This window comes from Theobroma cacao, chromosome 6 (genome assembly GCF_000208745.1).
Source record: "Theobroma cacao cultivar B97-61/B2 chromosome 6, Criollo_cocoa_genome_V2, whole genome shotgun sequence".
Taxonomy (NCBI): Eukaryota; Viridiplantae; Streptophyta; class Magnoliopsida; order Malvales; family Malvaceae; genus Theobroma; species Theobroma cacao.
This window is the reverse complement of record NC_030855.1, coordinates 22943931-22971130: the sequence shown is the minus strand read 5'-3', so window position 1 is coordinate 22971130 and position 27200 is coordinate 22943931. Positions and strand designations below refer to the sequence as shown.

Below are 27200 nucleotides of genomic sequence, written 5' to 3'. Positions count from 1 at the left end.
ACTGAGGATTCCATGCAAATATGCATCCATGAGCCCATATCACATAAGCAAAGTTTAATGAACAAGACACCAGGGATGAGAATGATCACACAAGAAAATTCAATCTCACATGTTCTCTCTGCTAAATTAATCCCAACCCAGATCATTAATGACTAAATGTAAATGATTACAAAGGTCATGGCTGTATTACTTAATGGTAACTTAAGATATTGGTCTCGATCCCGTTCCTATATATAGCTAGGGTTCTTCCCAAGCCAAAGTACTCTAGCCAGGGTTAGCTGATCATTATAGTTTCATCATGCATGCATGCATGAACATGGCTCCCAATCTACAAGTTAAAAACAAAAGTCATGCATGTGAATGATATTGGTGCAAATATATACCGCACCTCAACAAACTGTCAATCACAAACCTTCCTATCTCCGAAGGTTCATGAGTACTCTAAATCATTCAAAACTGATTTAACAAAAAAAAAAAAAACACTATGCTTGTAATGGCTCTAGCCTCTACGACAAGTACTTAGAAAGATCTCACTTCCTGTGGGTTTCTTTTTACATGGTCAGATCCTTAAGTACTCAGCCTCATCCGGCTTTGTTGCAACATATATGTAAATTGGTAAGTAGACCAATATCTTCATTTGGACAATTATTTCCTTGAATCTTTTCGCTTGGTCGTGAATTTTGTCCTGATAGCTTGATATTTGAGGCTAAGAAAGTGAAAGCTGGGTGCTAATTTCCTCCGTGCCTTTACAATGGGTCTTCTCATCGTCAATTCCAATTCTTTGGCTTAGTCTTAGCTGCAGATCAGGCAACCATTCCCTGTCCTTCAGCAGTTTGTCTTGCTTCAACTGTGTTTCAAACAATGATAACAAAATAAGTAAAAAAAAAAAGCATTTCAAAACCATTTTTGTTAATTTTATATATATAGTCAAATAAATTAGTTCCACCAGCGGTTACCTCAAGCCATAACGGGGCCTCAAACTCTGGTCTACAGCTACTGAATTTGCTCAAGGAATCGTGCTTGTTGGAAACAAATTGCCCGATCATTTTCTTGGTTCCAAGGTTCCCTGCAGCTGGCCTTGTGGAGTAACTTTCCCCATCTGAGCTTGGTCTTGTGCAAAAATAAGGTGATTGAGATTGTGAGCAGGTAGTAGCAAAGGTGTCCTTGGTCATATTTCCATTAACCCTCCATCTATTACAAATCAGCTCAAAAGGATGCCACCTCTTCTCTTCAAGAAATCGGCCTGGTCTCATCGGTCCAACTCGCATGGCTGTATCCATAGTATGAATTTGGTTTGACTGGCCTTGATTGTACAAGGCTGTTGGTTTTGGGAAACCATTTTCTTGTCCACGAGCTTTGCTTATGAAAGAAGTTGGTTGGTGCCTATAGAAAGAGAGATGTCAAAGTGCTTTAGCATTTTAAGTTTCAGCATTAGGTACTTGAGAAATTTCATGGTTGTTACCTTGGAATGCTAGGTTTGAAATCCAATGGGCGTTGGTAGAAGGGAGATTTGTAAAGACTTCGAGTGATGTTATTTTCAAGAGACCCTCTGGCTAAGACAATCCCACCATTCTCCATTCTGAAATGTTGATGAGGACTGGAGCTAACCTGTTGCAACATGCTCCGAAATTCATCCCTTCCTTGAATTTGTCTATTGGCTTGGCGTAGAACTGCATGACAAAATTAGCAAAGTCTTTTAAATGAGCAGAAAGCAGTTTTTTTCCATATGCTATTTCTTTTACCCTTAACTCTTTTGTAAGCTGTTGAATTTATAGCAAATTGCTTCTGATTGTTTCTCCCTTTTTAATAACTTGATTCATGGTTTCACTGAAATTGCTCCCTATTTTTGGTATTAATATTTGTTCTTACTCCTGCTGAAGATTATACTAGCTAAGACATCAGGACTACCATTCAATGAAATCTTCATTTTACCAGTTTTTCACCATTTGCTTTCTGAATTCTTCTTATTTTTTCTCCTAATTTTTCCTTCCTCTTATTATAAGCAAATTAATTTACATTATATACTAATTTAATATAATAAAACAAAAAATTTTGTATGCGTTTCTTTTAGTTGTTATCCTTGCTAGCTACTTGCTTTTTATGATCAATCAGAGGAAAAAAATTGTGTTGAATACAAAAAAAAAAAGTATTTAAACAATTAAAATTTAAAAATATTTCTATGAATAACAAAGTTTACTTAATTTTGTATGGAACAATTATCTTTTGCTGTTTTACATTTTAATTGTTTTTTTTTCTAATGTGAATACAAAACTACCCTTTTTAACCAAATTAACTATGATTGTTTTTATCATTATGTTCTCTTTTTACTAATTTTAAAAGGAGTAAAAACTGGATAACAAGAATCAATTAGTAAAATTAAAATCAAAATGAAACCCAAATTTTTGACACACTTTTTAGGAGTTTACACATTCTTTGTTTCGCGGTAGATGTGCTATATGTAATACTTGAGGATTCAAAGATGTTTCCCTAGCATAGAATTTGGAGCCCTTAATTTCAAGTACTATCATTTAATGAGTATAACTGCATAAGGAAGAAGAACTTCACCTTGTCCAGCCTCATCAAGCTTCTTACTTCTGTACATCTGAAAGAGGAATATATATACAGATAAGATGTGAAATAAAGGAAACAAATGTTGAAATTTATGGCAAGGAAATGTCAAATCAAATTCTTTTTGTTTTTCACCTGCAAGTGACTTTTTACATGGGCAATGCTAAGTCCCCTCACATTCATTAATTGAAGAACTAACTTTGGGGTTGCTCCTGCAACAAAGTAATGAAAGTTTTTAGAGTAAATAAACTTGATATTAATTGCCTTATGGTGTTCTCTTTTCGTTTCTTAATCAAGATGGATCATAAGAAAGTCAAAAAGCAAAAGAAATGATTGTCTGAACTTACTCTCTTGTCCACCAAGCCTTTCAACAGCATGCACAAAAGAGAGATGGAGATCAGGAGTCCACCGAAGCCTAGGCAATTTGGACCTAACATATTGCCTTACTGTTCTTCTTTCATTGTTATTGCTGGAACTCCCTTCGGTTCTCTTCTCATCCTCTTCAACACTCACTTCATTTTCCTTAGCAATGTCGATATCATAATCCTCTTCGCTGCTAGCTTCTTCATTCAAGTCGAAGGACGAGCACTTCGGGGAAGACACTGCAGACAAGTTTTCAGCTTGTTCCTCACTCTCAACCCTCTTTTCTTCATCATGGTTTTCTATGCCTTCTATCATTGCTTTTCTTAGCTCCTTCGCTTTCAATAATCCCAGTAGAAATAGCTTTTGGAATTGCTTCTCTGGTATAGAAATGGAAAAAGGGGAAAGGATACTGTCACGTCAGTTTATCGTGTATGTGAAACATTGATATGCAAAATGCAAAAACTTCTCAAAGATGAAGCTGAACTCACTCATTTTTTAACATTTAACCCATCTTTTATGAATAATAAAAGACGTATACCTCTACATGCAAAATACCAATTCCAACATTAATGTAAAACGTGGACCATGCAACAAAATTTTATGAAAAGAAGTTTCTCAGTAATTCTTCTGCTTGTCATGGCTACAATAAGAACAAGTTAAAATTAAAGAAAATATTGAAAGATGTCAGTATATCTATTTACCGTATTCTTAAAAGTACATTTTTAATTCTTTATAATATACCATGAAAGCTTCAATTCCCTTATTTCATCCAAACAAAAAAAAAAAAAAACTTTATGCTACCATTTATTTTCCAAAGGAAATTCTTATCACAGATAGCACTATCCCCAAAACCTCCACTAATTTTCCTGCTTTTTCCATAGAACAACAAGATCCCATGCTTAATTGAGTGCAAAATTAGGTTAGATTTAATTAGTTTCCTTTTAATTAGACGCCTAAGTAATTAAAAGGCTTGAATTTTGTTTTGATCCCCAACTTGCTAAGTATAGATCCTTGTTAACATAAGTTTCCATGACATTAAGCAGTGGCTTCATAAATGAAAAAAAAATTAAGACAAAAAAACCTGCATTGTCAACATTAATGCAGTGTACTCATAGTCTAATATGATTAGTAATGTTTTGTTAAAACTAGACCCCATTACTTGGAGATTGTTAAATTTTTGATGAAGTTATACAGTAAACATGTTGGAATGTACCTGGAAATACAATAAGTAGCTTTCCACAAACATTTGCTGTTAGGTTTAAAAACGTTTCAACAACACCCCAGTATTGGATCCTATGGCTCTAAGGACCATTTTTAGGTGATGGGTTTAACTGCAAAAACTTATTGTGGAGTGCAAACCACTTGTCAAGACATTTATGGCGGAAACCATTTGCATAAACAGCATCATCCACCTTTGTAAATGGAAGTAGCTCCAAATTAATGAGTTTCGGCAAAGACAGAATGTGGAGCAAGTAAATTAAACGTAGGCAACTTAGGTCATCCCCCAGGTTCATCCAAGAGCTCTATATTTCAAAACATTTAGGTAAAAAACATTATTGCTAAAAGCATTAATGCATGACAGAAGGAAAAGGAGGGTTATGTGTCACACTTACATATCTTGCTCGAGTGAATCAGTGAAGCCAACCCTATAGATTTTTGAAAATTCTAGACATCCGGTAGTACTGTTTCTGCAAAAGTGGTGGAGTTGCCAAAGTAAATAAAAATGTTTTTCTAGCTATTTTGTGTTGATCTGACAACAGACCTGATCAACATCGTACCATAAGGAAGATAGTGGGTTTGTAACATTAATTAGCAAATATATGAGTGTAAGTCATGTATAATCCGTACGCTGTGTAGGAAAAATGGTAATGGAGTTTGGATTCTGATCTATACGCATTGCGAAGTAAAAAAAAAAAATGAGGAACTCCCAACTGCACTGCTTTTGTTATTAGAACAGAAGGGGGGAGAAAGAAGATTTGTCATCTTTGAAAACATACAAGTCCGGAATCCAATGAAAAACAGCAGCTAACTTTTACACTCGTGTTGAGATTTGTCTGCCCTTAATACGATTGGCTCAAATAAAAAACTGTTCTTTGGGAAGCAACTGTGTTTCGGTTATCATCAAAACATGAGGTATAGAGTTCCTTTTAATGTAAATTTAGGTGAAGAGATAGTGAGAAATTAAAGCAGTTCATCTCTAGGACTCTGGTAAACATCATCTTTCATTCATTTCAAGAAAACTCTTTTCATTTCTTTTCCAGAATACTTGTAGAGAAACTCTGATAATTATCTATAACCTAGCTTTAAAGTTCAAAGGGGAAAAAGAATATGAATCCACAGACACACAGGAAAGAACAAGAGTTAGCAGTAGAAACTAGAAAGCAGAAGCCAAAAGAAAATTAACCCTCAAAGATACAAACCATTGATGGTGAAGATTCCTCAGCCTATTCCTTCCAAGTTGTTGATCATCAGATAACCCTTCAACTTGAGAATTGAGGAGGTTCATATAAAAATTATCCTGACTAAAGCACTGGATATAGAGATTTCGCTTCGACTAGGTCGTCCTCTAAACAAATGATCAAGAGAGAGAAAGAAGAAGAAGAAGAAAAGAAGCTGGGTAAGGTTTTTCAACTTGGTCTGAAGGATATTTGTATTTGGTTTCACTGAACCGTGGAATCTAAGTCATCAAAATTTATATATTATAAGACCTTCATCTTCATGGTTTAGAACCCCAAAAGAAAATCAACGATGTTTTGACACTCCACTTGTTCACTTTTATAATGCTAAAATGATGAGATGGTCTCTCACATTATGGATACAGATGCGACTGTTGCATATATCATGTGACTATTCCACCCTTTTTTTCTTATATCGCCATTCTCCTTTGACAGTTGTCCCCTGTAGAAACTCTTTCTTTGGTGATTAAACTAATTGTTTGACCTACGCTACCATGGTCTTAAGGGACTCCTCTCCTTAATTTGTTAATTATGATTAACCCAAAAGAACTTTTAAAAGATTAGACATGGCTTGTAATAAGAAATGTGAGGGCCATTTCTTCATCAACCCATCAATTTCTTCCTACCTAAACGAAGACTTTTTTTTTATTTCTTTTTCTTAAATTGTAGCAACCCTCTTGTCTTGTCCCCGTGTTCCTATTGTTTCATAGTCCACAGCTTTAACTTTCATTGCAAATATATGTTGCTATGACTTTGATGCTACATATTTCATTTGGTTCTCGATTAGGGGAAAAGTTGGTCGTCCTTAACTCTAGAATTATTGTGGGGTCGCAAATGGCGAGCAAGAGCTAGAAAAACTAAGTCAATTTTGGTGGGTCTCGTGTATTCAAACAAGTTGCCTAGATCACTTTCCAAATGTTTTTCAATTTGCAAGCAGCAGAGCAAAGAGAATGACTGATTATAACCATTCCAGGGAAGAAAAAAAAAAAGCACGTATACCATATGATTTGTCTAATTGAATGAGCTTGGTTCCAAACCTAGAGTTGAACATCCCCATCTCATCGGGAAAGGAAGGAATAAAAGTAAGGGCTGAAATTTATTTGTCCTTTATTTAGAGTATAGTTTGGTGAAAATGATTTTAGGGTTTAGCCATGGAAAATGCCCCCATATACTTAAGTCTCACTAAAATACAAAAAAATTGAGGGTCCCCATTTTGTCCTCTAAGCATAAATTTGAGAAGATTAGTTGGGTAGATAATTACTCTACACTTATATATTACCAGCTGAAAGCATGCTCACTTGTCCAGTACTGACACAAAATGCACTTCTTCATCTTATTAAAGGCAAAGAAAAGAGATAGAGAACTAATAACTTCTGTACCTAATTTATGAAATTATTTGGCAAGAGATACTTTCAATTACCCTTACTAAGGAAATAAATCGGTGAAATATTTGGTACTAAGGTAGGTGCTTTTTAACTCTACCTTACACCACCCCAAAAGAAAAGGGCAATTCAGTGTCATTTTGGCCCAATAAGAAGTTTGCTTATCCAGGAGAAATGACAGATTGAAAAAATTATGGCAGTTGACATATAATTAGATACAATGTAAATGTTAAAGATGGTTACAACTACACAACTAGAATCACTGTTTATCTTTAAAAAAAAAAAACTAGAACCACTGTTTTATTGTTAATAGATTGAATGTGTGAGATATAAGAAGTTATTATTTAAGCATTTAAGATACAAAAGTTTGTGTAGTTTCAAATTTCAATGTAAAACTTCTGTTCCTGGTGGTAATTAAAATTCAAGTGCAATTGTTTTTTTATATATTGATCAAGAAAATCTGAATAAAGATGGTTTATTAAAAAACTGTTCAAAAACCAGGAAGAAAATGGAATTAAAAGAGGATGGTGTGGAGGTAGTTTGCAAGAAAAAGGACATACAAAATTTTTCCTGTATGACGATGCTAATAGATTAAGATATTGGTTTAGCCTTTTCCCTTACATCAAAGGGGTTTACTTTCCAAGGCTAATCAGATAGAATTTGGACTGTTTTGTCACCACATGAGAAAGAGAGAGAGAGAGAGAGGGCCTTCCCTTCACAGTCTTTGGGAAAGAAGAGGAATAACTTAAGAGGATTAGGTTTGGCTAAATGACATCCAAAAAGTAGCTCGTTATGTGTGACATGTGCATTATTTTTGTTCCTAAGCAGACATGACAGATATTCTGTGGATTAAATTAAGAGGTTTAACAGAGAAAAACAACTTGGAATTAGAGAAGAAAAATGGGCATCAGGAACTTTAATAAAATGGAGGACTCCCACCCCCTACGTAGCTAGAAAACACTTGTTTCTTGTCTTCTCGTGTGCATGGGGGAGTTGACATTTCTGAGTTGTTAATTTAAAAGTCTTGCGAATCTTTCAAAGAATTACTTCTTTTTCTTTTGTATCATTTCATGGATGAAGACATCCAACCTAGCATCACTGCCCCATCATGGCCTTGAAAGAAAATTTGTTCTTGGGAACATTTTTTTATACTGATTATGAAGAAGAATCATGCTGATAAATCCATAAATCAACTTTAATATCAATAATCTAGTGTTATTTTCTGTTTGTTGCTTATGACTGTTAGTCTTTCTTCTCTTCCTGTTTGGACCTTTCATAGTGTTCCACAATTAGGATTCCGTTGGTATCCTATTAAAACTGGGTGAACCGTCTCACCAAATTGCTGCATCCTCGGGCGCCTGCTTCCACACTATAACTGATATTCTATACAGGACGGTCTCATCTCGATAGACATGAAAGACACAAGCATGTCAAAGAATAAAAATCTGAAACATAACCATATAAAATTAATTGACAGGTTACAAAACAGATCGATCGTTGCCAGTATATTTACAAATGCTGCACAGAAATTTTTGTTAAAGAAGGGTCATTAAAGAGTTTAAATAGTAACCTTGAGAAGGCAAGGGTTTCTTAGCGGCCTAGATGGTCCTAAAAGGTTCATTTATATCAGAACCATTTTGCGTCATTCGAATCTTCAAAAGCATGAAAAGTGGAGATAAAAAGAGGTCAATAAAGTGCATTTTGAGCAGTTGTGTTGTGTCCTTTTGAAGAGTTAGGAACAATCATTAGCCCATCGTCATGGCAAAGACTACTATCTGTCATTCATATGAGTAGTTGGAACAAATTAGGACTTGATTAGTTCAAACTAGTCATGAGAGAGTAAACCATCCACAAGATTTTTATATCTAAATGCAATGATCACCTGTCTACTATTATGAAGTGCTGTGGCTAGTTACTGTTGGACTACAAGGCAGAAAAGTTCAGTCTTTTGAGATTAATTAGAAAATTATCTATAATCTTTGCTATATACATTTAATTGTATAATGAAGTATCTTTTCTTGTCTGCAAGAAGGGTATTTCCCCAACCTTACTTGCTTATCCAGAAACAAGTGTCATCCTATAGCTTTTGTATGTTTCACACTAGAGTTTCCAATTTAAGATAGTCTGATATACTGCTACACCGCAAATTTAAAGGACAATAAAAACAAAATCCTCATCTAAATAAGATCTATTTTAAATGTTGAAAAAGCAGTTGATGCAAACTGAAGCACTTGACATGTGCCCTTGAAGCAGGGGAGGGCCAAAAGGGGAGAATAGATCATATAGACTTAAGCAAACACTATCATTCCTTTCTCTTCCTTTTTTTTTGTTTTTTTGTTCTTTGGTGTGTGTATATTTTATTTTGGTATTTGTACCCTCACCAACCTCTCGTGATGAGGCATCAATGGTTTTACTTGCAATTAATTAATGGCAGAAGACCTTGCTGAGCTAGATATGGACTATTCTTTTTCGAAGAAAGCAGTATTATAATTAGCAAAAATTTTGAAGTTGATTAAGATCTAACCTATATGTACTCCCAAATTCAATTCAGGGCCAAGGAAAATAAGAGTAAATTCATTGCAAGCTGATGATAAACATAAATATTTCTGTCTACATCATTTGATGATATTAATTCAAATGGTAGCTAGATGGAACTTTTAATTGAATTTGATATCTATCCAATCCGGAATGAGAATTTTTCTTTCTCAAAATCAATAGGAAAAGACTTCTCTGGTGAAAAAGTTCCCCATGGATGGAAAACAACATTTCTTATTCCCCTATCTGCTGCTTTGTTACTGTAAGGTAAGGTGGGAAGACCTTTTCATGTTGACGCTGTATTATTTTGTTAAAAACCTAACCACCACCACCACCACCACCACCCCCATCGCATCCCCTTTTTTAGCTTTTTGCTTATTCTTCATCATCATCTGGGTTTTCCACTTTTTGAAGAAAAGTAATGCTAGTAATAGATTTCATCATGCATGCCTTGCTGGCCCAATACAAAATACTCTCCCAATTCAATAGATGCAACTACATGGGCGCAGGCTTGCACATGGGGGCAAGTTAAAAGAGAGATTAAACAGGGAGGAAACTTAAGATTATATGGGTACATGGAATTCCCTATACATAGCTGCTTGAAATAATTCTTCTTCATGGTGAGTTGGCGACTACCAGAAAATGTAAAAAAGAACATTGAAGAAGAAGGTCCATATACCCATGTGAAAACAAGGAAGAAAAGTTAATAGACAACATTCTCATAATAACTTTCTTTTGTTTCCTCTGTTTTTCCATCCTTATTTCCCCTTTCCATCTATACAACCTGTAAACATAGCTACATACAAATAAAATACTAGCTAAAAACCCTGCTTAAGTACAAAAATATAGCCAGGCTTACTGTCTTTAAGAGAGTTGGGCAACTTGTTGACTTTCTTTGGAATTCAGAGAACTCTTCCAAGAAAAGAAAAAGTGTTAATGTACCAAAGAAAAAGTGTTCCCTTTGAGAAAATTCTTTCTCTTAACATAGACATAAAAATTAATGTTCTTTATGCGTAAGATTCGTTCATGCATAAGAGTATTATTCGTATCTACACATATAGAACCACCTCTGTAAGTGGCCACTGGAATTATCACTGTCTACCAATCTGCTGTTCAATTTTGGTCACTGTCCATTAACGGCATTACAGCACCAACAGTAGAGGTAGGTCGAACCGTGCACCACTACATCAAATGTCTACCATTTACCTTTTGGGGCCTCAGAATTTTTCTTCCATTTCTAACAATCCTTTGATCTTCAACTACTTTCAATTGGGCCTCCCGGGTATTAATTTTGCTTTATGGGTGTCACTTGCAGATTGTACAATCAACTTACAAGGAAAAACACTGATGTTTTTCAATGATTACCAAACATGTTTTTCAAATGTTAATAAATAAAAAATGAAAACCGGCAAAAAATGTTAGTTTGTGCACGTTTGTAACATGTGGCTTGGGTTCAGCCCTGTCCAGGGTACAGACTGCAGAAGCACTGTCATGGGCGGATTTATTTGGAAAATAATTTCAGGCATCTACTTCAAAAAGGTGTGGAAACCAAACCTCTACCTGTATTTAGACAGGTTGTTGGATCTAGTAATCATTGAATGGGACGTGAGAGGGCTGCCATCTCCTCAGCGGTTGTTATCAGTAGGAATTCAACTCCAGCGGCCCAATGGGTTCCAGCTAGTGGAGTCGTACTTGTTCTTCACTTTCTCCGTGGTCTAGTCTTTCTCTTCACTCCCTCCAGACAGATACAGTAGCAGTACTCATTTTCTTGATTTCTTTTCCTTCTGTAACTAAGCCACCGACTCACATATCAACCCTCTCAAAGCCCATACCTCGAACGTTATCCGGATAGGTCAGTATATGAAGGCAGAAGTTACACCGAGACATGTAACATTTAAGAAGTGAAGAAAAACAAAAAGTACTAATACCAACCAGAAATTATAGCTATCAGAAAATTTCACAAGGTAAAGATACAATAAAACGCCTCCTTAGCAATAAATTCTTGACAAGAAGGAGGAACATGTTCTTGCTATCGACATTCACCATTAAGCAGGCATATAAAATAATACTTATGTAATATGTACAACAAATTCCTCGTGTAGCTAATGTTGGGATTTATTGCCAACAGAATTGACAGCTAAGATTCCAACAAAGTGTGAAAAATGGCTCTTCATTTGTTTTAGCCGATATGACTAATGGTATGGTCCTCTCTAAAACCCCTTATTGTCTAATAATGGGGCCTCTATACTGTCCCCTACGGACCACAAAGTTTTCAGGGGGTTGAATCTCTTCCAACCAAGCCACTTCGGAGGGATTTACACCACACAACTGATCAACACCTTTGGGAGAAGAACACAGAGGCAAATTAATCAAAATTAAATGATTTTTTTTAATACGAGTGTATACAAGAAAAAGTACCTTCCAGATTTCTTTGAGGGATCCTCCTAAAATAAGAGCAGTGACGCCCATCTTCCGAAGAGTATGGGGGTGAAAGCACATCAAACAGTGCACAAGGAGTTAAAGCTTTGAAGCAATGAATGTTGCCACCAGTAGTTGGATAAAGAATTGTTGCTCCAGAGGGTGCAGTCACTTCACAATTTCTGACAAGTTTTGCAGGTCTTGCTGTAAATTTTCACCAATCAAGAGTTAATTTTTGAAGAAAATTGAGAAACAATTCGTTCTTTGAATGAAGGTATAACTTTCATACGTTTGTTGGCTCTCAAATTCATAGGCTAAAAATTAGTTATCACAACTATATAAAAACAATGCAATATCATCCCATTTCTCTTGCAACCAATGCGAACTCAACTTCAAGGTTTTCTAGAGAACAGGGGAGGTTCATTTGACCATGCAACAATATCGGCCAATTAAATAAAATAAGCACAACTAAAAGGTGGCCTGTGTGTAGAATCAATAGAGAATTCAAAGACCTCAATTTCAAAGAACTTTAATAAATACAAAAACATAATGGCTGAAAAATTATTTGATCCTTTCAAATTCTGGCACCTCAAGTATCTAAGTACCAAGGAAATTTATAAAAACAGAAAACCTACTCAACAGGAGATGAATGGTAAAATATTAAAGCAGCATTCTTCCAAAATTAAAATATCAGTATTTGTTTATTGTATACCTAATCCATGCAAATATTAACTTCTGAGTGTACTTTGGCAAACTGATTGGTAATCTTAGTCTGTTATCACAAGTAATTAGCAACTGCCCAGAGTACAGCTCCATATTGAACAGTAATAACATTTTATGGCAATTCACTACATAGCAACAACATTATGCAAGCATATTATGTGTTTCAGATCAGATCATGTTCATGCTGTTGCATCATATCCCCTTGACATGATAAAACCAAGAAGCAAGACAAAAGAACACCCTGTGATTTTTTTTTTTTTTGAAAATTACCCTGTGATTTTGTTGAACTGTTGTAAGAAATTTTCAACCATGGGTTAAATGACTATACCATCAACATTTCATATAGATAGCCATTGTAGTAGATATACATGCTTGCAGGGTTTTTGCACCCTCAAGAAGGCCCAAAAAATCAACTGACCAACATCATCAGCAAAACATCCGATTCCCACCTGTCTAGTGTTTTCATAACCTTGGGAGCACACAAAAAGGCATATGGCCACCATTAATAATTGAAAAATAATCCATGCTTTACTGCATTGAATTAAGGGAAACTTGGAGATAAAAACCATGTGGGGTAAGCAGAAGTAGTTGCATCAGTGGCAAATTAAGAAAGTTTCTGGGGCAGTTGAGGTGGTTGTAATGGACTTAAGGTAAACACGTTTTCCTATTACCAAAATTTCCTGCCAAGCATAAAACAACACCCAAATAACCATGTGTCATCCTAAATGGAACTCTAAAACATTGGGGTCTGATTTTACATTCAAATACCAAGAGTCCCCAGGTACAACTAATACCAAGGATGCGATATTCTTGGCTTAAGATACTGGGAAATGCATGCATGTATCAATATTCAGTATCACAAGCCATGAATCCTTACATCTTAAAATCTACGTAGCCCTTCCAATTGATACTTTTGGACTATGGCAACATGTCTTTGAAGCTTTATCTCTGACACCCAAACATACTTCACAATAGATACCAATTGCAGCTGAGTATCAATTTGAAAAAAATTGACTGAACTATCACTTTAATATTGAAAATAGTAATATATAGTAATCAATGCATGAAAGATGAATAAACTACAAAGATACAGATTAATTTATTGTATAAGCAGAGGTGTGATTTTGTTCAGAAGTTAAAAAGACTGACTCCCTCTTCAAAGCACTTCTCTATTCCATGACTAAGATAAAGGCTTATAAAAGATAACACCATGGAGAAAATGATAAATTGAATTATTTGCTTCAATAATGGTAGGAAATGATGGCTGTAAAAACTAAAAATTAGTCTCTAGACCTTATCTGAGAAAACCCACAAGATGCATTTTGAAATTGAAGCAACCATGATAATCAGTTCATTTTGAAGCAAAGTTACAGTTTTGAATAATTTCATTTATTTCACACCTGTGCAGAATCAGAATGTCTAAAAGATAATCAGAGCAAATCCTGAGAGCATAAGGAAACAGGAGATGCTCTACTGACACATGTATCTTATCTTTTGCTAAAATGCAGTTAAAAGATAAACTGTTTTCTACAAGTTAAGGTTTAAGACAATCTTAAGACACTTGCAATAAGGCAAAGAGCAATCCATTTGTATCTGTTTGAACTGTTTTTAATTATTAAACACATTACAATTTATACATTTTGAGCACTTCAGATTCTCAGTAATATGAGTATGTTGAAGTGGTCTAGTACTAAAGAATTACATTTCATTGACAGGTATGAAGTTCTGATTCAACATTGCATTTTCCCTTCCATATGTGGGTGCACACTGATACCCCATACAGGCATCGAGAAAGAGGAAGCCAGCAGAAAGGACGTAAAACGATTCCATGGGGCAGAAATATAATAGTGGAGGGGCATAAACATGTTTGGAGAAAAGATGATGAAATACAATGATTGAGTTATGCCAAACTAATCATGCATCAAGAGGCAGAGGGCAACAGAGATCATGGAAGATATTATGAACTATAACCAAGTGTGAAAGTAATACAATCTTTCAATAGAATGGTCTTCTATTTGTCTTTCAGAATGTTTGCAGTACAGCATAAATACCAACATATTGCCCAAATCTGCCATCATTTACTTTTTCAATTTCATGCCGCCATGAGGTTTCAAGTTTTTTACGTATGAGCTTACTTTTCAACTTTTAGAATGTTTAGATTCTAATGATATCAAGTATTAGACACCAATATCCATACACTACTATTTTGGAAAACACAGAAAAATACTTTAATTTCATCTTGATCTCTGCTATCTGCTTGCAAAACAAGCCACAACACTCTCCACCTTCCAGAAACTATTAGAAATCAACAAAAAATGATAACAATGTTTTGAAGGACAGCAAAGCCTACTTGAAAACACCAATTGCAATTGCCACTATTTGTACCAAATAAACCAAATAGGAACTCCAAGATAGATAGAAAGGGCACCTTGAGATAGATCAGTATGACCAGGTAAATCGAGCCAATCATATGATTTCGCATGAAGCGAGCCATACAGAAGCTTGCTCAGAACGGTCATTCCTGGATGATTATGAAGTGGTATGATAGAGGAAGGTGGCATACAGAAGATCCCTATCTGCAACAAAACACCAAAATGGACCAAGCATCAATTATTGACAAAAGGACCTTCAGCAGCCCCCCCACCCCTTCCCCCAAGGAGAAGAAAAAAGCCTCCTCCTTAATGAAGATCTTTTTAAAATGTTCAAATGCATAAATACCATAGCAGTTACAGCATGCAATGATCGGATTGCTTACAGAGAATCTATCACACTCATGTAAGTGCAAATATTTTATTGCAGGTGGATACTGATGAATGATATTACGCCCTTTTCTCCCATTGCCACCATTTATCAAACCTTTCCATCCACGCGATAATTGTGCCTCCTGTTCGAGACCCACATTAGAAGGCTTCAATCCATCTGAAATGGTGCATAATGTGGAAGCGTTAAAAGAAGATAGCATACACTAACTAGATGACCATAAAATGATTTTGATCAAGTGCAAGTTTTCAGCCTTCATAACGAAACTTTCAATTAAAGCAACAGAAAAAGCTGTTTTCCCACCTAAAATAGCACGAACGTTCTCCAGAGCTTCTTCTGATATTGGGCCATTGGTTGAGAATGATTCTTTGCAAGTATCATACAGTTTCTGAACCACGGGCATGATTAGAGGAGCAACCCGGCCAATAGATTACAGGTAGAAAGATCAAAGAATCAAATGCCTAACCCCAATCCTAAGAACAATCCATGTCATTCAATTTTATGATAGAGCATTCAAAAGCAACTTCCTTTCTCTGCAACAATCCCAAAATCCAGTCAGACCAGTCCTACGCGAACACAAAGGGCAGCAATATATATGCATGGTAGTTAAATTTTTTTTTTTTTAAAGGTTATGCATGGTAGTTAATTAATCCTATCCTCTCCAAGCTCAAGAAATCGCACCTAGCATACAAAACATACAAAGAAAACACGCCAAATTAAACAAAACAATATCATGCCAAATCCTCATAAACAGAAATAGAAAACAAAAAAAAAATCACATTAAAGCCACTCCTTTGTGTGTTTACATAATCAAAACCCTTGTATATTCAAATTGACACGTCCTTAACAATCAAAAAGATTTCAAAATGAATTTCTTGTTTCCTTGGGATTGAATTAGAGTATTAAACAACAGAAAAGCAAAAATTGAACATGCGTTTATGCATAAAGACAAAAGTTTTGACCCTTCTCTGTTTTTCCTGGAAACAAACAGAAAACAATGATCAAGCATGTCAGAAGATACAGTTACAAACTTCACAGGCATTTGCTGGCTTAACAGATTGGACTCAAAACCAATCCCAGTCTAAACTGAAACAAAAGAAGAAGAAGAAGAAGATATAAAGCATAAAAGAGTAGCAATAACAACGTACCATCATTTAACAGAACCTTCAGCTGCGGTTGTCGAGATCAAAACTTTAAAAATGTCACAAAAGATAAACATACTAGAGCATAATTTAAGATAGAGAATAACAATAGACAGAGACAGAGGTTTGGAGAGGAGTATCAGGGGGGATTTGGGTCTAGCATGAGAAAGTGGAAGAGAGGAGTTCAATGTTAACAAGCAAAGTTTGTCAGTGCTTTAAAAGTTGCTCGTACTTCACTACTGTTGTGTGTCTAGCCTGGAATGTTTGTTTCTCTCGGGTGTCCGATGTTTCCACGTCGTATGCCGCAACTGGCACTGATTTTGGCTCACGAGCTCTAATTCAATGCATCATCCCTCTTTTTCAATATTTTAGGTGATAGCAACGCATCATGAGCCGCTTTTTTCCTTCTTCTTCTTCTTCTTCTTCTCCTTTTTCTTTTTAATAATTTATTTTATATATATAACTAATGTTCCACATTTTCAACTCGTAATACTGTTTTATTAAATATATATTAATTAATTGACTTTTATTTCCCTCAAGAAATCTAACTATTGATGAATAGACAAAAATTGAGTGATAATAATACGGTTGGATTCCTTTTCCTTTTTATTTTATTTTCTTTTTTAAAATCATTGAACCTTAAACTCTGAATCTGAAAATTTTAAAACGCGTCGTGATGTCTTTTCAAGTGATAATATAATTCTTTTTTGGTAATAATTATATAATTGGACCTTTATTCCATTCAAAGTCTTTGCCTCCTCTCCCAAATCCCAATTTCAAGAGATTACAAAAAAATAAACTTAATAAATAAAATGAGCTAAAACTAGCTAAAGCCAATAGCCCAATTGCAAACTCTTTTGGATACAAGTCCTGACGAGCTAAGTGGCCTATTTAAATTCACAAGCTCCTGTATTATTTGGGCTAAGTTTAGATGTTCTCTCTCGGATATGGACTTTGAATGCCAAGGTACTGGGTTGCTCACTTTCTCTCATCACTTCCAAACAGTACCCAACCACAACATGGGGAATTGTAAAAGGTTTTAGAAAAATTTGTATTTTGGGTTTTTTTTTAACTAAAAGAAAAGAATTGAAATTTTAATTTTTAAGTAAGATAATATATTAATTAATAAATCAAATATTCATATGTAAATCTTTACTTTGAATTTGAATTTATTATCCTTCAAATAGTAATATTCATGCACCTACTCTTCTAATTCAAAGTGCATGAACTATAAGAGAATTTTTACTGTTTTTGGACGTATTTGAAAGGTCCATAAAAGCAGCCGAAATTTACCAATCACATAAAAAAAATTAATATATGCGGTTATATACAGCCACCAAAATCGGATTTAACTGAATTTTAAACAGTAAATTAAGTTTATATTTAATACACTGTGAACTTATGAACTTTACACTATCATTATACACATTAATATTACATTACATACAAATTTTGAAAATTTCAAATTTGTCAACAACAAAGCAACATTCAAAGTATACCAAATAAATTGAAATTAAATTGAAAGTATTAATCGTTTTTGATTAATTGAAGTGAGGTTTATACCTAGAAAATACTAAAAGACTATCAATAATTTGAACAAAAAGGACTTGTTTATGGGAACAAATCATCAAATTGGAACAACAATTGCTTGACTTACCGGTTTAATTTATTAAAATAGTTGATGATGTGTTTGAAGAAGAAAGAAAAGAATTGAACTACGGAACAAGGCAACCGTCGAAGTAGGGTTAAGATGGTGGGAAGCCACACAAGGGGGAGAGAGAGAGAGAGAGAGGAGTTTCCAAAGGTTTAATATTAATTAATATATTATTATTCTCATAATCCATTTTTTTCTTATAAAATAATTATTCTCAGAGTCAGTTAACCATGTTAGAAAGAGGGAAGCACGCAAATTGTGGGCCCAGTCAAAGGTGGAAAAAAAAAGAATTAATTAAAAGAAATGGAAAGGAAAGGAAAAAAGCGCGTCCGAGTACAACGGAAGTGGGGGCCCTCACGACCATTCTTCATTTGTGTGGGGGCCAGACTTGACAGTTAGTCCTCTCCTTAATCCTTCGCGCCAAAACTTTCCAACACTAATTATACTTTTTTATGTGGACCCCCTCCCCTAACCCCCAAAATTAAACACCTCAAAAAATGGCAAATTTTATTATGACCCTTGAAAAAAACAAACAAACATGGACGAGGAACAGGAAAAAAAAAACTATTGAGGAAAAGAAAGTAAAACAGAACACAGCCTGTGGGGGTGGCTGGTGGGGGCTCCACGCTCCAGCTAGGAAGAAGAAAGAAAAGAGGAAGAAAATCTCTGGAAAATTTTGTATGAAAGAAAAAAAAATTAACAAGAAAAAGTTGATCCTACAAAGAAAAAGAAGCTTGAAGCCCCCCCATTGCTGAGAGAGAGAGCAAAGATGGTCGAAGAGAGGGAATTACTGCTCTGAGATCATCCTGTAAAAAAGGGCAGTAATAGAAAAAAATTTCTGGGTTTTGTTTTTAATTTGTTGTTTTAAATTCCAAACTTTTTTACATATTTTTTTCTTTGCTGCCTTTTTGAGTCTCTATCAGACACTTCCTCTCCACCACCACCACCCCCACACCTATCAACAAACTACTTTTTTGTACTTTTCATTAATTCAGCCGAAATCCCAATATTACCATTGCAACAACAGCATCAAAAAAAGCAAAAAAAGTTTTGATCTTGTGCACCCTTTATGGTAAATTCAAGTATGTCTTTATTGTTTTGAAGACCCTTTTGCTTTTCTTGGATTGCTTGCTCTCGAGGTCATTCTTTTGTTAACTTTTCTTCATTTTTTTTTGCGTGTTTTTTTTTTCAGCTTCTCTGGAGATAGTAAGGAGAAGTTAAGTTTCAGCGGTTGATAATTCGCATGCACTTCTTAAGAAAAAGGGTGTTGTAAGATCAAATTTAAAAAAAAAAATGAGAGACCCTGATGTGATCATCACTAAAGGCGGTGAATTTACGTTTATTTGTAATATAGTTTTTGCATTGTAGTAAAAAAACAAAGATTGTCTTCTTTCACGGTTTCTTGTAAACCAAAGGGAGCGTAGAGATTTTTTCTTTTTTCTTTTCTGTTGTTGGCGGTATTGTTTCGTTTCCTAGAGTGAGTTTGGAACAGAGGGTGCTTTGTTTAAGGAAACCTGGCGATTCTGTATAGCGTCCTGGCTGTTGGCAGATATTGTTGCTACCTCCACCGCTGCAGCATTTGGTTTATCAAGCAATGGGGGGTAGATGGAACCCAATTGGATTCCATTTATTAAGCTTCTTGTTCTTCATTCCAAGTTTCATGATTCAAGAGTCTTTGGCCATTAACTCTGAAGGTAATTCCTTCTTCGGGTATTTCTGTTTGATTTTTTTTTTTTACAATGCTGTTGAATTTAATTGTTTGTTTTCTTCTTCTAGTTTGTTTGTTTTGATTTTAATTGGATTTGGAGATGCAGGTTTGGCTTTGTTAGAATTTCGAGCGAAAATTGATTCTGATTCTTATGGTGCGTTTGAAAATTGGAATTCCAATGACAGCACACCCTGCATGTGGTTCGGGGTTCATTGTGTCGACAGTAAAGTGCAAATGCTGTAAGTCCCTTGGATACTCATTAAAGAAATACGTTTGTTTAGAGAAGAATCCCTGCTATGTTCTTCTTTTGATAGGTAATTAATTTTTAGTATGGGAATGGTCTGTCAAAGTGGAGTATGGAGCTTAGTTAAAGAGTTTTCATTTTAGAAGTTCCTTATGCTGTAAACTGTGAACGGATGAATGTTCTAATGTCTATTTTGTTGTTTGCTTTTAGGGATTTGAGTGCCCTTTCTTTGGAAGGAACACTGGCGCCTGAGCTCAGGAAATTAAGCGACTTAAGATCACTGTAAGGATTCACAATCTTGCTGCAAATAAGTGGATTTTTGTTTTTTTTTCTCAGAAATTCTTTATCTACTTTTAACTTTTGTTCTTCTCACACGACCAACAATCCCGATGATGGTCAGCATCATCTGATGTTGTGATTATCAATTACTACTTTGTCCCAATATATGATTTGGATACAAAATTCTGCCATATCTTTCACATTTCAATTCTTGTTTACTGGTTTTCTTTTTTGTCATTCGCGCATAACTTTCCTCTCACCCTGGTTTTATGCATCTGCAATAGATTAACCTATTGTGAGTTCAAGGAATTCTGTTAATGAGAGGCACTGTATGTAGGTCTTACTATGCAGCCGCATGTTTGATAAAATCCGAATGCTTGCTTAACCTAATTAAACATTCTGAATCTTTTTCTTGCTATTTATATTAACAGTGTGCTCTATAAAAACCGTTTCTCTGGTGCCATTCCAAAGGAGTTTGGCGCACTTATGAAGCTGGAGCTATTGGATTTAAGGGAAAATAACTTGGGTGGAACAATTCCTGCAGAAATAGGCAGAATGCTGTCTCTAAGACGTTTGTGAGTTCACTTTTGTAAATTTATGCTGTGCATGAGGCTTTCTTCTATGTTCTTACCTTTAACTAAATTTCCTTTCCACCTTAGGTTACTTTGTGGCAACAAATTTGAGGGGAACATTCCTTCAGATCTTGGGAGGCTAAACTTGCTCTCTGATTTGCAGTTTGATGAAAATCTTACACTGACGTCGGCTACTGGAATTGGCTGTGTAAATAGAAAGTTTGGACTTTGGTAAGAGCCATCTTTGTGTTGACCTTATGAATATGGCATCAATTTGATTATTTCCTGGCTAGAGATAGGTTAGAAGAAGATACATATAAACAAAGCAGACTGATTTTTGAGGTTCATTGGCCTAAAATTTCTTTAAATGCCTAGTTTCTAGGGTCTAACTGCAACACAATTATATGAAAATAAGGGAGGAGATGAACTCCCTTTAAAATCATTTAACATGCCTCTCTAATCTACATCACTGCCTTGTATTCCCAAGTGAAGTGTTAATTCTAGTGCATACGTTAATTGGGGTATCATGGAATCATTCATTGCTCTGCCTCATTTTGCTGTTCAAACTCTGGAGTTTGGATGGACAAAATATTGAATTTCATGTGAGAATCAGTCTATAAGCATATCTAGATAACGCATATTTCATATTCCTAGTAAGCAATTTGAATTAGTAAGTTATGCTAGGATAAGCTTCAGTATTAGGTCATAGCACACCATGCCAAGTGATGGCCCCAACATATTCTCAGACTTAGAGTGCTGCTAGCAGAATTATTATATAGTCCTATTTTCGTCTAAAATACTTTGGACTTGATTCTAGAAAATGTTTTTGTAAATTTGCTTTGAAATGTGGCATGTGGGAGATTAATATGCTAAATTTTACAGCTCTGTTACTTTTTAACCAATGAATTAAACTTATCAAGAGTTCTAGCCCTCTAGTTTTCTGATTATTTATTGCCCAAGTTGACAGCATCTGGCAGAGCAGTTTGAAACAACTGAACCAGGCAGAGTCATTGTTAATCCCAATTAAAGGAGCTCTTATACATTACCTCAATGCCTTGCCATTACCACTGTATGAACTTACATTATTTGTTTTTACTGTCCTATGTTTGTTTTTATTGTTGGTTATGTTATTTTAGTTTTTGTAATCATCTCGTTTACTTTATTCACATGATTTACCTTCTTACAAGGTTCAAGTTGCAAAAGGACTCTCTGGATGAGCATCAAGACAGTTGCTGCAGTGATGTGCCTGGTGAGTAAAACAATTGCAAAATCTCAGTCCATTGGACTGCAAAGTATGGCTTCTGGGAAACAATGACTTTTTTTGTTCTTACTAGGTTCATCTGAGCAACAAATGGCCCATAACATAAGGAATCTTGTCCCTTTTGCACGGCGTAGGCTGCTTGAGCAGTCGAAGAACCTCCCAGCTGCACCTGCTGCTGCTGTGTCTTCCACTGAACAGATCATTTCTCTCCCAACTGCCAGAAGTAGTGGGACTTTCCCTGCTGTGCCAAAGGGAACAAAGAAACAATCTCATGCCCCAGCCCCACAGCTTCATTCTTCCCTTCAAGGGACTGATTCAAAGCCTGTGGACCACTCATCCCAAACCTCTAATGCTGAGCCAACTGCTCAACAACCTTCACCTTCTGGGAATATATGGAAATATCTCATTGTCATTCCCTGTGTGGTAGTCTTGCTTGTGGTTGTGGCCATGGTTATCATGTGCCGGAAACGAGCAGCAAAAACCATTGGTCCCTGGAAAACTGGACTAAGCGGACAGCTGCAGAAAGCTTTTATTACAGGTAGTTGTTAAATGCTTTGCTTGATTATGTGTTACAAGCCAAATGATTTGTCTAGTTATACTGTTGATTGGTGAGCCTGTTAATATTGCTAGTTGATCTAATTATATCTTCACAATGGCATTACATCCTATATGCTTATGAAGATAATTCAAATGCATTATTCCTTGGAAATTGCATAGTTTGATCATTCAGATTTTTTATTCCATAATCCATGGTTTGATTATGGTAGGAATTAGCAATGCTTAATCAAAAGATTCTTAAAGATATTTTTTCAATTGACAAAGCCTTAATGTTCATCTTTGTCACATTTGATGAGGGCCCCAGTTATTTTGGTTTCCAAATTTGGAGAATGGAAACTTTGCTTAATGTGCTTTGAAACATATGGTAGGGTCATTGGATTTCATTACTTATCCAGTGTCTAATTTTTGGGCTAGATATCAGTTGATGTTGCTGATTTTAATATACTTAGCATGGGTGCCTTGATCTGAGATAATGTCCAGACCAGTTTGAATCCATTGGCATGATAACCCTGGTACTATTTTTGTTGAATGCAGAAAAACCTTAATTATCTGTTTATTTGAAATGCAGGGGTGCCTAAGCTAAACCGATCAGAACTGGAAACAGCCTGTGAGGATTTTAGCAATATAATTGACACAATTGGGTGCTGTACAGTGTACAAAGGGACACTTTCCAGCGGGGTTGAGATTGCTGTTGCATCAATCAACGTTTCATCTTTGAAAGTGTGGTCAAAGAGCTCAGAGATGGCCTATCGGAGAAAGGTTTGTTGTTATTATGTTTACAAAATATAAATGTGACAGTTTTTGGCCATAACACAAGTGAATTTTATACTTTAAATCTCCTGATCATCTTTTTTATTTTAACTTTTTAATCAATTATTTTATTGGTGCTTACTGTAGATTGATACATTGTCACGAGTTAACCATAAGAACTTTGTCAACCTTATTGGCTACTGCGAGGAGGATGAACCTTTCAACAGGATGATGGTGTTCGAATATGCTCCAAATGGAACCCTTTTTGAGCATCTGCATGGTTATATTTTCACTTACATGCATATTTCCTGGTGGATATTTTACTCAATGTTGATTCTTCTCATTTGAAAAATGAGGTTAAATATTTATTTGTGCTTTCAGTTAAAGAAATGGAACATCTTGATTGGAATACAAGGATGAGAATCATCATGGGTGTAGCTTATTGTCTTCAGTATATGCACCATGATCTGAATCCTCCCGTAGCGCATACAAACTTAAATTCAGCTGCTATCTTTCTAACAGATGATTATGCTGCGAAGGTACAGCAATTTCTGTGTCAATTGGCTTTATTCAGGTTCTTGCCATTATAAGACACTCATCCTCTTTACTCGTTTACATTTGCAGGTTGCGGAAATCTGTAGTTCGCAGCCTGCACTTAAGTTGAAAACCTCAGGTGATGCTGAATCAGAGCATTCTGAATTGCCACCTTTCGCTGACCCTGAAGTGAATGTCTACAGTTTTGGAATATTGTTACTCGAAATCATTTCCGGAAAGCTTCCTTACTCTGAAGAGCAAGGGCCTCTTGAGAAATGGGTATGTTCAGGATGACACCCTCATGACCTAATGATTTTGTAGTGCACTCTCATCCCTCCCTTTTCTAAACTTGGCCGCAAGGCAAAAGCTACACTTGACTTGCTGTACCGTACTTTTTGGTAAACTAATAATCATGAACTTGCTTGCCAGGCTGCTCAATATTTGAATGATAAACGGAGCATCAGCTACATGATTGATCCAACCCTCAAATCTTTCAAAAATAACGAGCTTGATGTAATCTGTGAGGTTATACAAGAGTGCATCGAAGTAGATCCAAGGCAAAGACCAACGATGAAGGATGTGACTTCGAAATTAAGGGAAGTGATTAATGTCCCACCTGAGCAAGCTACCCCAAGACTTTCCCCCTTGTGGTGGGCTGAACTTGAGATTTTATCAGTGGGCTGAACTTCTCTGTGTTGTAAGTCAAAGTCTCTCTCTTACTTTGTATCAAAATGCAAAGGAATAGTTTTTTCCTTATAATTGGTTTCCAAATCACTTCTTTTTTTGGTCACTTTGTTTCCATATATTACATATCCTATTTATTCATTTGTTTAATATTCTTCCCCCATCAATCCTCAACACTTCATTGCAATAAAAGTTTGTTGCATACTCATTAATGGGGATTGTGTACCGAATTGTAATAGATGTATGTATTTTGTGATTAAAGTCTGTGATGTAAAAAACTAACATAGCAAACATATCAATTTGTTGACATTCTTTTTTCCCCCTTAAATATAATTAGGTTGTTGAGGTTTTTTTAAAACTTCTGCCACAGTATTTGATATTTGACACGTAAAATTTTGGGGGTTGTTTTTTATTCCAAATTAATATTATTGGTTTCAGTTGTTTTGTTATTAGTGAACCCCTAATGCTCTGTTTATGTTCATTATTCATTCGTTGGGTTTATGCACTATTGGTCCAAGACACAAAGCTTGTTTCAATACTTCAGACCCTGAGAAAGATTGACTGTCTGTATAATTGTTGATCGCCATTGTCACGAGCTAGTTTCAATTTATTCCGTAGTCAGGAATTTCAATAACTAAATGCAGGAAAAGCAAAAAAGCAAAAGCAGTGACTTTATAAGTGACAGACTAAAAGTAAAGTTTTGAGAATGTGAACGTCCCACCCCTGTTGCCACAATTAGTGGTAATCATCAACAATGTGCATGGCTCTGCCGAAATCAGTCTTTTTGCTACTGTTTGCTCACCCCGGCAGGCCATGGTCGTTTACTCAATTCTTTGACGCAACATCTCAAATTTCCCTTAAAAGAAAATTACTCCTAAATTGCAACTGAAAGTAAAGCGTGCAAATTCATGGATAAGACAGATGACAGATGAACAGAATAGACCATGACTTGCAGTTACAAAACTCAGTAGTAACTTTTCTTAGAAAAGAGCATTGTTGTGTGGTTCCAATCTAGGCCCGTTCTGGCCATCCCTTCTTTGGCCCCATTGCCTCAGCTGAATCTGAAGCATGCACGTCCCAGCCAGAAAGTCCACAGATTGCGATGGGTTCAGAACATCCAAAACTCCTTTCAGAGTCTTGAGCCTCACACAGTCAGCAGCTTTCATGACCCTCTCCAGCCCTGCCAGTATACCCTTGATCGCCACCTCAACCAACCCGTCCACCTGACCCACCAACTCCCCTTTCCTTATTCGGCTCGCCATACGAACCAGCTCGACCATCTTGCGGTCCGCCAATGCCACTTGCTGCCTCTCCATTTCCCTCTCCACCTTCTCTTCCTCTAACTTTATCTTCATTCTTAACTGCTCTATCTTCCTTAGCTGCTCCTCCGTCAACTCAGCCAAACCCGGGCCAGGCACCCGAGTCCTCCTCATTGACTCAACGAGTCGAAATATCATAGATGGTTTCCAACCAGTAAGCCATGAATAAGCATTCTCTAGTTTGCTTAACCAAACTGGACAATAGAAGGCAAGCACATCTTCATGAGCAGCAGTCCATTTGACAGTGTAGAATTCTTTGTAATGGGCTGTCAGTTTTGACACCAGAGCTTGTTGTTCATCAGCTTCACTACTTAAACTTTCTTTGGACACCCTGAGAAGCTGTTGCAAGTAATCATCAAGTTGACAAATCCACTTCTCGAAGAACTGGGAGAACCTTTCTCCAACTGGGGTCTTCATTGTTTTTTTTCACCTTTTGCAGGTAATCGAAGGGGCAGTGAAGTGTGGGTTATAGAGATGACTTAATTAAGATGACTTAATTAGGACTTGGAAGAAAAATGTGCCAGCATGCGACAGATATATACATGTAGTAAAGGGGAAGTTTGAGGGAGAGAACAGATGGACAAAGGAGAATAGGACACGGTTAGAGTGAGAAAGGGTAGTGCATGGCTTACGCGCAGCAGTGACCTAGTAGTGGATTTTGCAGGGGAGGGCTGAGCTGATATATGACGCTTTGCAAAAGAGGGATGACATGAGTCCATGTAGTTTCTGTTTCTCTCTCGAACCCTTAGTTCCATTCAACCTTTGACTGCCTTGAGGAGTCATGCATGCGTCTCACCAGCTGGTGTTGAGGTTCTAGTGTGGACAAACGTGTCGTCACAGGAAAGAATCTTGGTTCAACGTGGAACTCGCTCCGGATGTTCCTTCACAAAACTTCATCGGGTCCCACCCTTTTATCTTCTATGAACCGGGCACTGATAGGGGCTTTGGTTGGCTGCGGTGCAAAATACCTTTGCGCCTAGTTTCTGTTTTTATATTTTTTGTCGTTAAGAACTTGCTTCGTGCTTGGTTTTCTGGAACTAAGGAAATCATTCTGCCCATTACAAAACACGTGCATCTGGGAATTGCTTCACCATGTTCTTTAAGCATTTATACTCCGTGAGCTTTGATATTTAATTTTTGCTCTTGTTCAAAGTAGCATGTCATATACTCAGAACAATTCACCAAAACATTTATTCCTGTTTAAAACTTTTACATAAGATTAATCTTCTGGCTAGTTATGACATTTATTAAATATATAAAATAAATACAAATATATTAGTACTATTAATG

At 36.0% G+C, this 27200-nt stretch overlaps 4 protein-coding genes across 6 annotated transcripts; 1 reads left to right on the top strand and 3 right to left on the bottom strand.

Moving 5' to 3' along the window:
* On the bottom strand, positions 390–5497 carry LOC18596676 (myb-related protein 2). Its single transcript, XM_018122924.1, has 7 exons — positions 5352–5497; positions 2916–3308; positions 2704–2780; positions 2566–2602; positions 1463–1670; positions 957–1383; positions 390–847 (listed from the first exon to the last, which is right to left on the bottom strand). Exons 2-7 carry the CDS (start codon positions 3244–3246, stop codon positions 707–709), a joined length of 1221 nt encoding a protein of 406 aa, XP_017978413.1. The 5' UTR covers positions 3247–3308; positions 5352–5497; the 3' UTR covers positions 390–706.
* Positions 11207–16645, bottom strand: LOC18596675 (plant cysteine oxidase 4). The gene is made up of 6 exons (XM_018122926.1): positions 16354–16645; positions 15509–15738; positions 15201–15364; positions 14874–15021; positions 11723–11926; positions 11207–11643 (listed from the first exon to the last, which is right to left on the bottom strand). Exons 2-6 carry the CDS (start codon positions 15606–15608, stop codon positions 11525–11527), a joined length of 735 nt encoding a protein of 244 aa, XP_017978415.1. The 5' UTR covers positions 15609–15738; positions 16354–16645; the 3' UTR covers positions 11207–11524.
* LOC18596674 (protein MALE DISCOVERER 2) lies at positions 18550–24898 on the top strand. 3 transcript variants are annotated; one of them, XM_007025296.2, is made up of 14 exons: positions 18550–19073; positions 19194–19695; positions 19816–19948; positions 20164–20235; positions 20664–20807; positions 20892–21035; positions 21772–21873; positions 21992–22053; positions 22139–22603; positions 23192–23382; positions 23521–23653; positions 23755–23912; positions 23998–24186; positions 24337–24898. In XM_007025296.2, exons 2-14 carry the CDS (start codon positions 19596–19598, stop codon positions 24589–24591), a joined length of 2148 nt encoding a protein of 715 aa, XP_007025358.2. In that variant the 5' UTR covers positions 18550–19073; positions 19194–19595; the 3' UTR covers positions 24592–24898. The 3 variants fall into 3 exon arrangements, with proteins under 3 accessions (XP_007025358.2, XP_007025359.2, XP_017978408.1); XM_007025297.2 differs by having other exon boundaries at positions 18550–19083; XM_018122919.1 differs by lacking the exon at positions 21772–21873 and having other exon boundaries at positions 18550–19083.
* On the bottom strand, positions 25233–26976 carry LOC18596673 (transcription factor TGA5). Its single transcript, XM_007025295.2, has one exon. It carries the CDS (start codon positions 26325–26327, stop codon positions 25572–25574), a length of 756 nt encoding a protein of 251 aa, XP_007025357.1. The 5' UTR covers positions 26328–26976; the 3' UTR covers positions 25233–25571.

Bases quoted from the DNA above. Each gene is read 5' to 3' on its own strand.
- LOC18596673 (XM_007025295.2), bottom strand. From the start codon at position 26,327: ATGAAGACCCCAGTTGGAGAAAGGTTCTCCCAGTTCTTCGAGAAGTGG.
- LOC18596675 (XM_018122926.1), bottom strand. From the start codon at position 15,608: ATGCCCGTGGTTCAGAAACTGTATGATACTTGCAAAGAATCATTCTCA. The intron at 15,365-15,508 runs GTGGGAAAACAG...GCACCATTTCAG, and splicing joins GAACGTTCGTGCTATTTTAG to ATGGATTGAAGCCTTCTAAT. The intron at 15,022-15,200 runs GTAAGCAATCCG...GTTTTGTTGCAG, and splicing joins ATGAGTGTGATAGATTCTCT to ATAGGGATCTTCTGTATGCC.
- LOC18596676 (XM_018122924.1), bottom strand. From the start codon at position 3,246: ATGATAGAAGGCATAGAAAACCATGATGAAGAAAAGAGGGTTGAGAGT. The intron at 2,781-2,915 runs GTAAGTTCAGAC...ACTTTGTTGCAG, and splicing joins AAGGCTTGGTGGACAAGAGA to GAGCAACCCCAAAGTTAGTT. The intron at 2,603-2,703 runs GTGAAAAACAAA...TTCCTCTTTCAG, and splicing joins ATGTAAAAAGTCACTTGCAG to ATGTACAGAAGTAAGAAGCT.
- LOC18596674 (XM_007025296.2), top strand. From the start codon at position 19,596: ATGGGGGGTAGATGGAACCCAATTGGATTCCATTTATTAAGCTTCTTG. The intron at 20,236-20,663 runs GTAAGGATTCAC...TTATATTAACAG, and splicing joins TTAAGCGACTTAAGATCACT to TGTGCTCTATAAAAACCGTT. The intron at 23,913-23,997 runs GTACAGCAATTT...TTACATTTGCAG, and splicing joins CAGATGATTATGCTGCGAAG to GTTGCGGAAATCTGTAGTTC.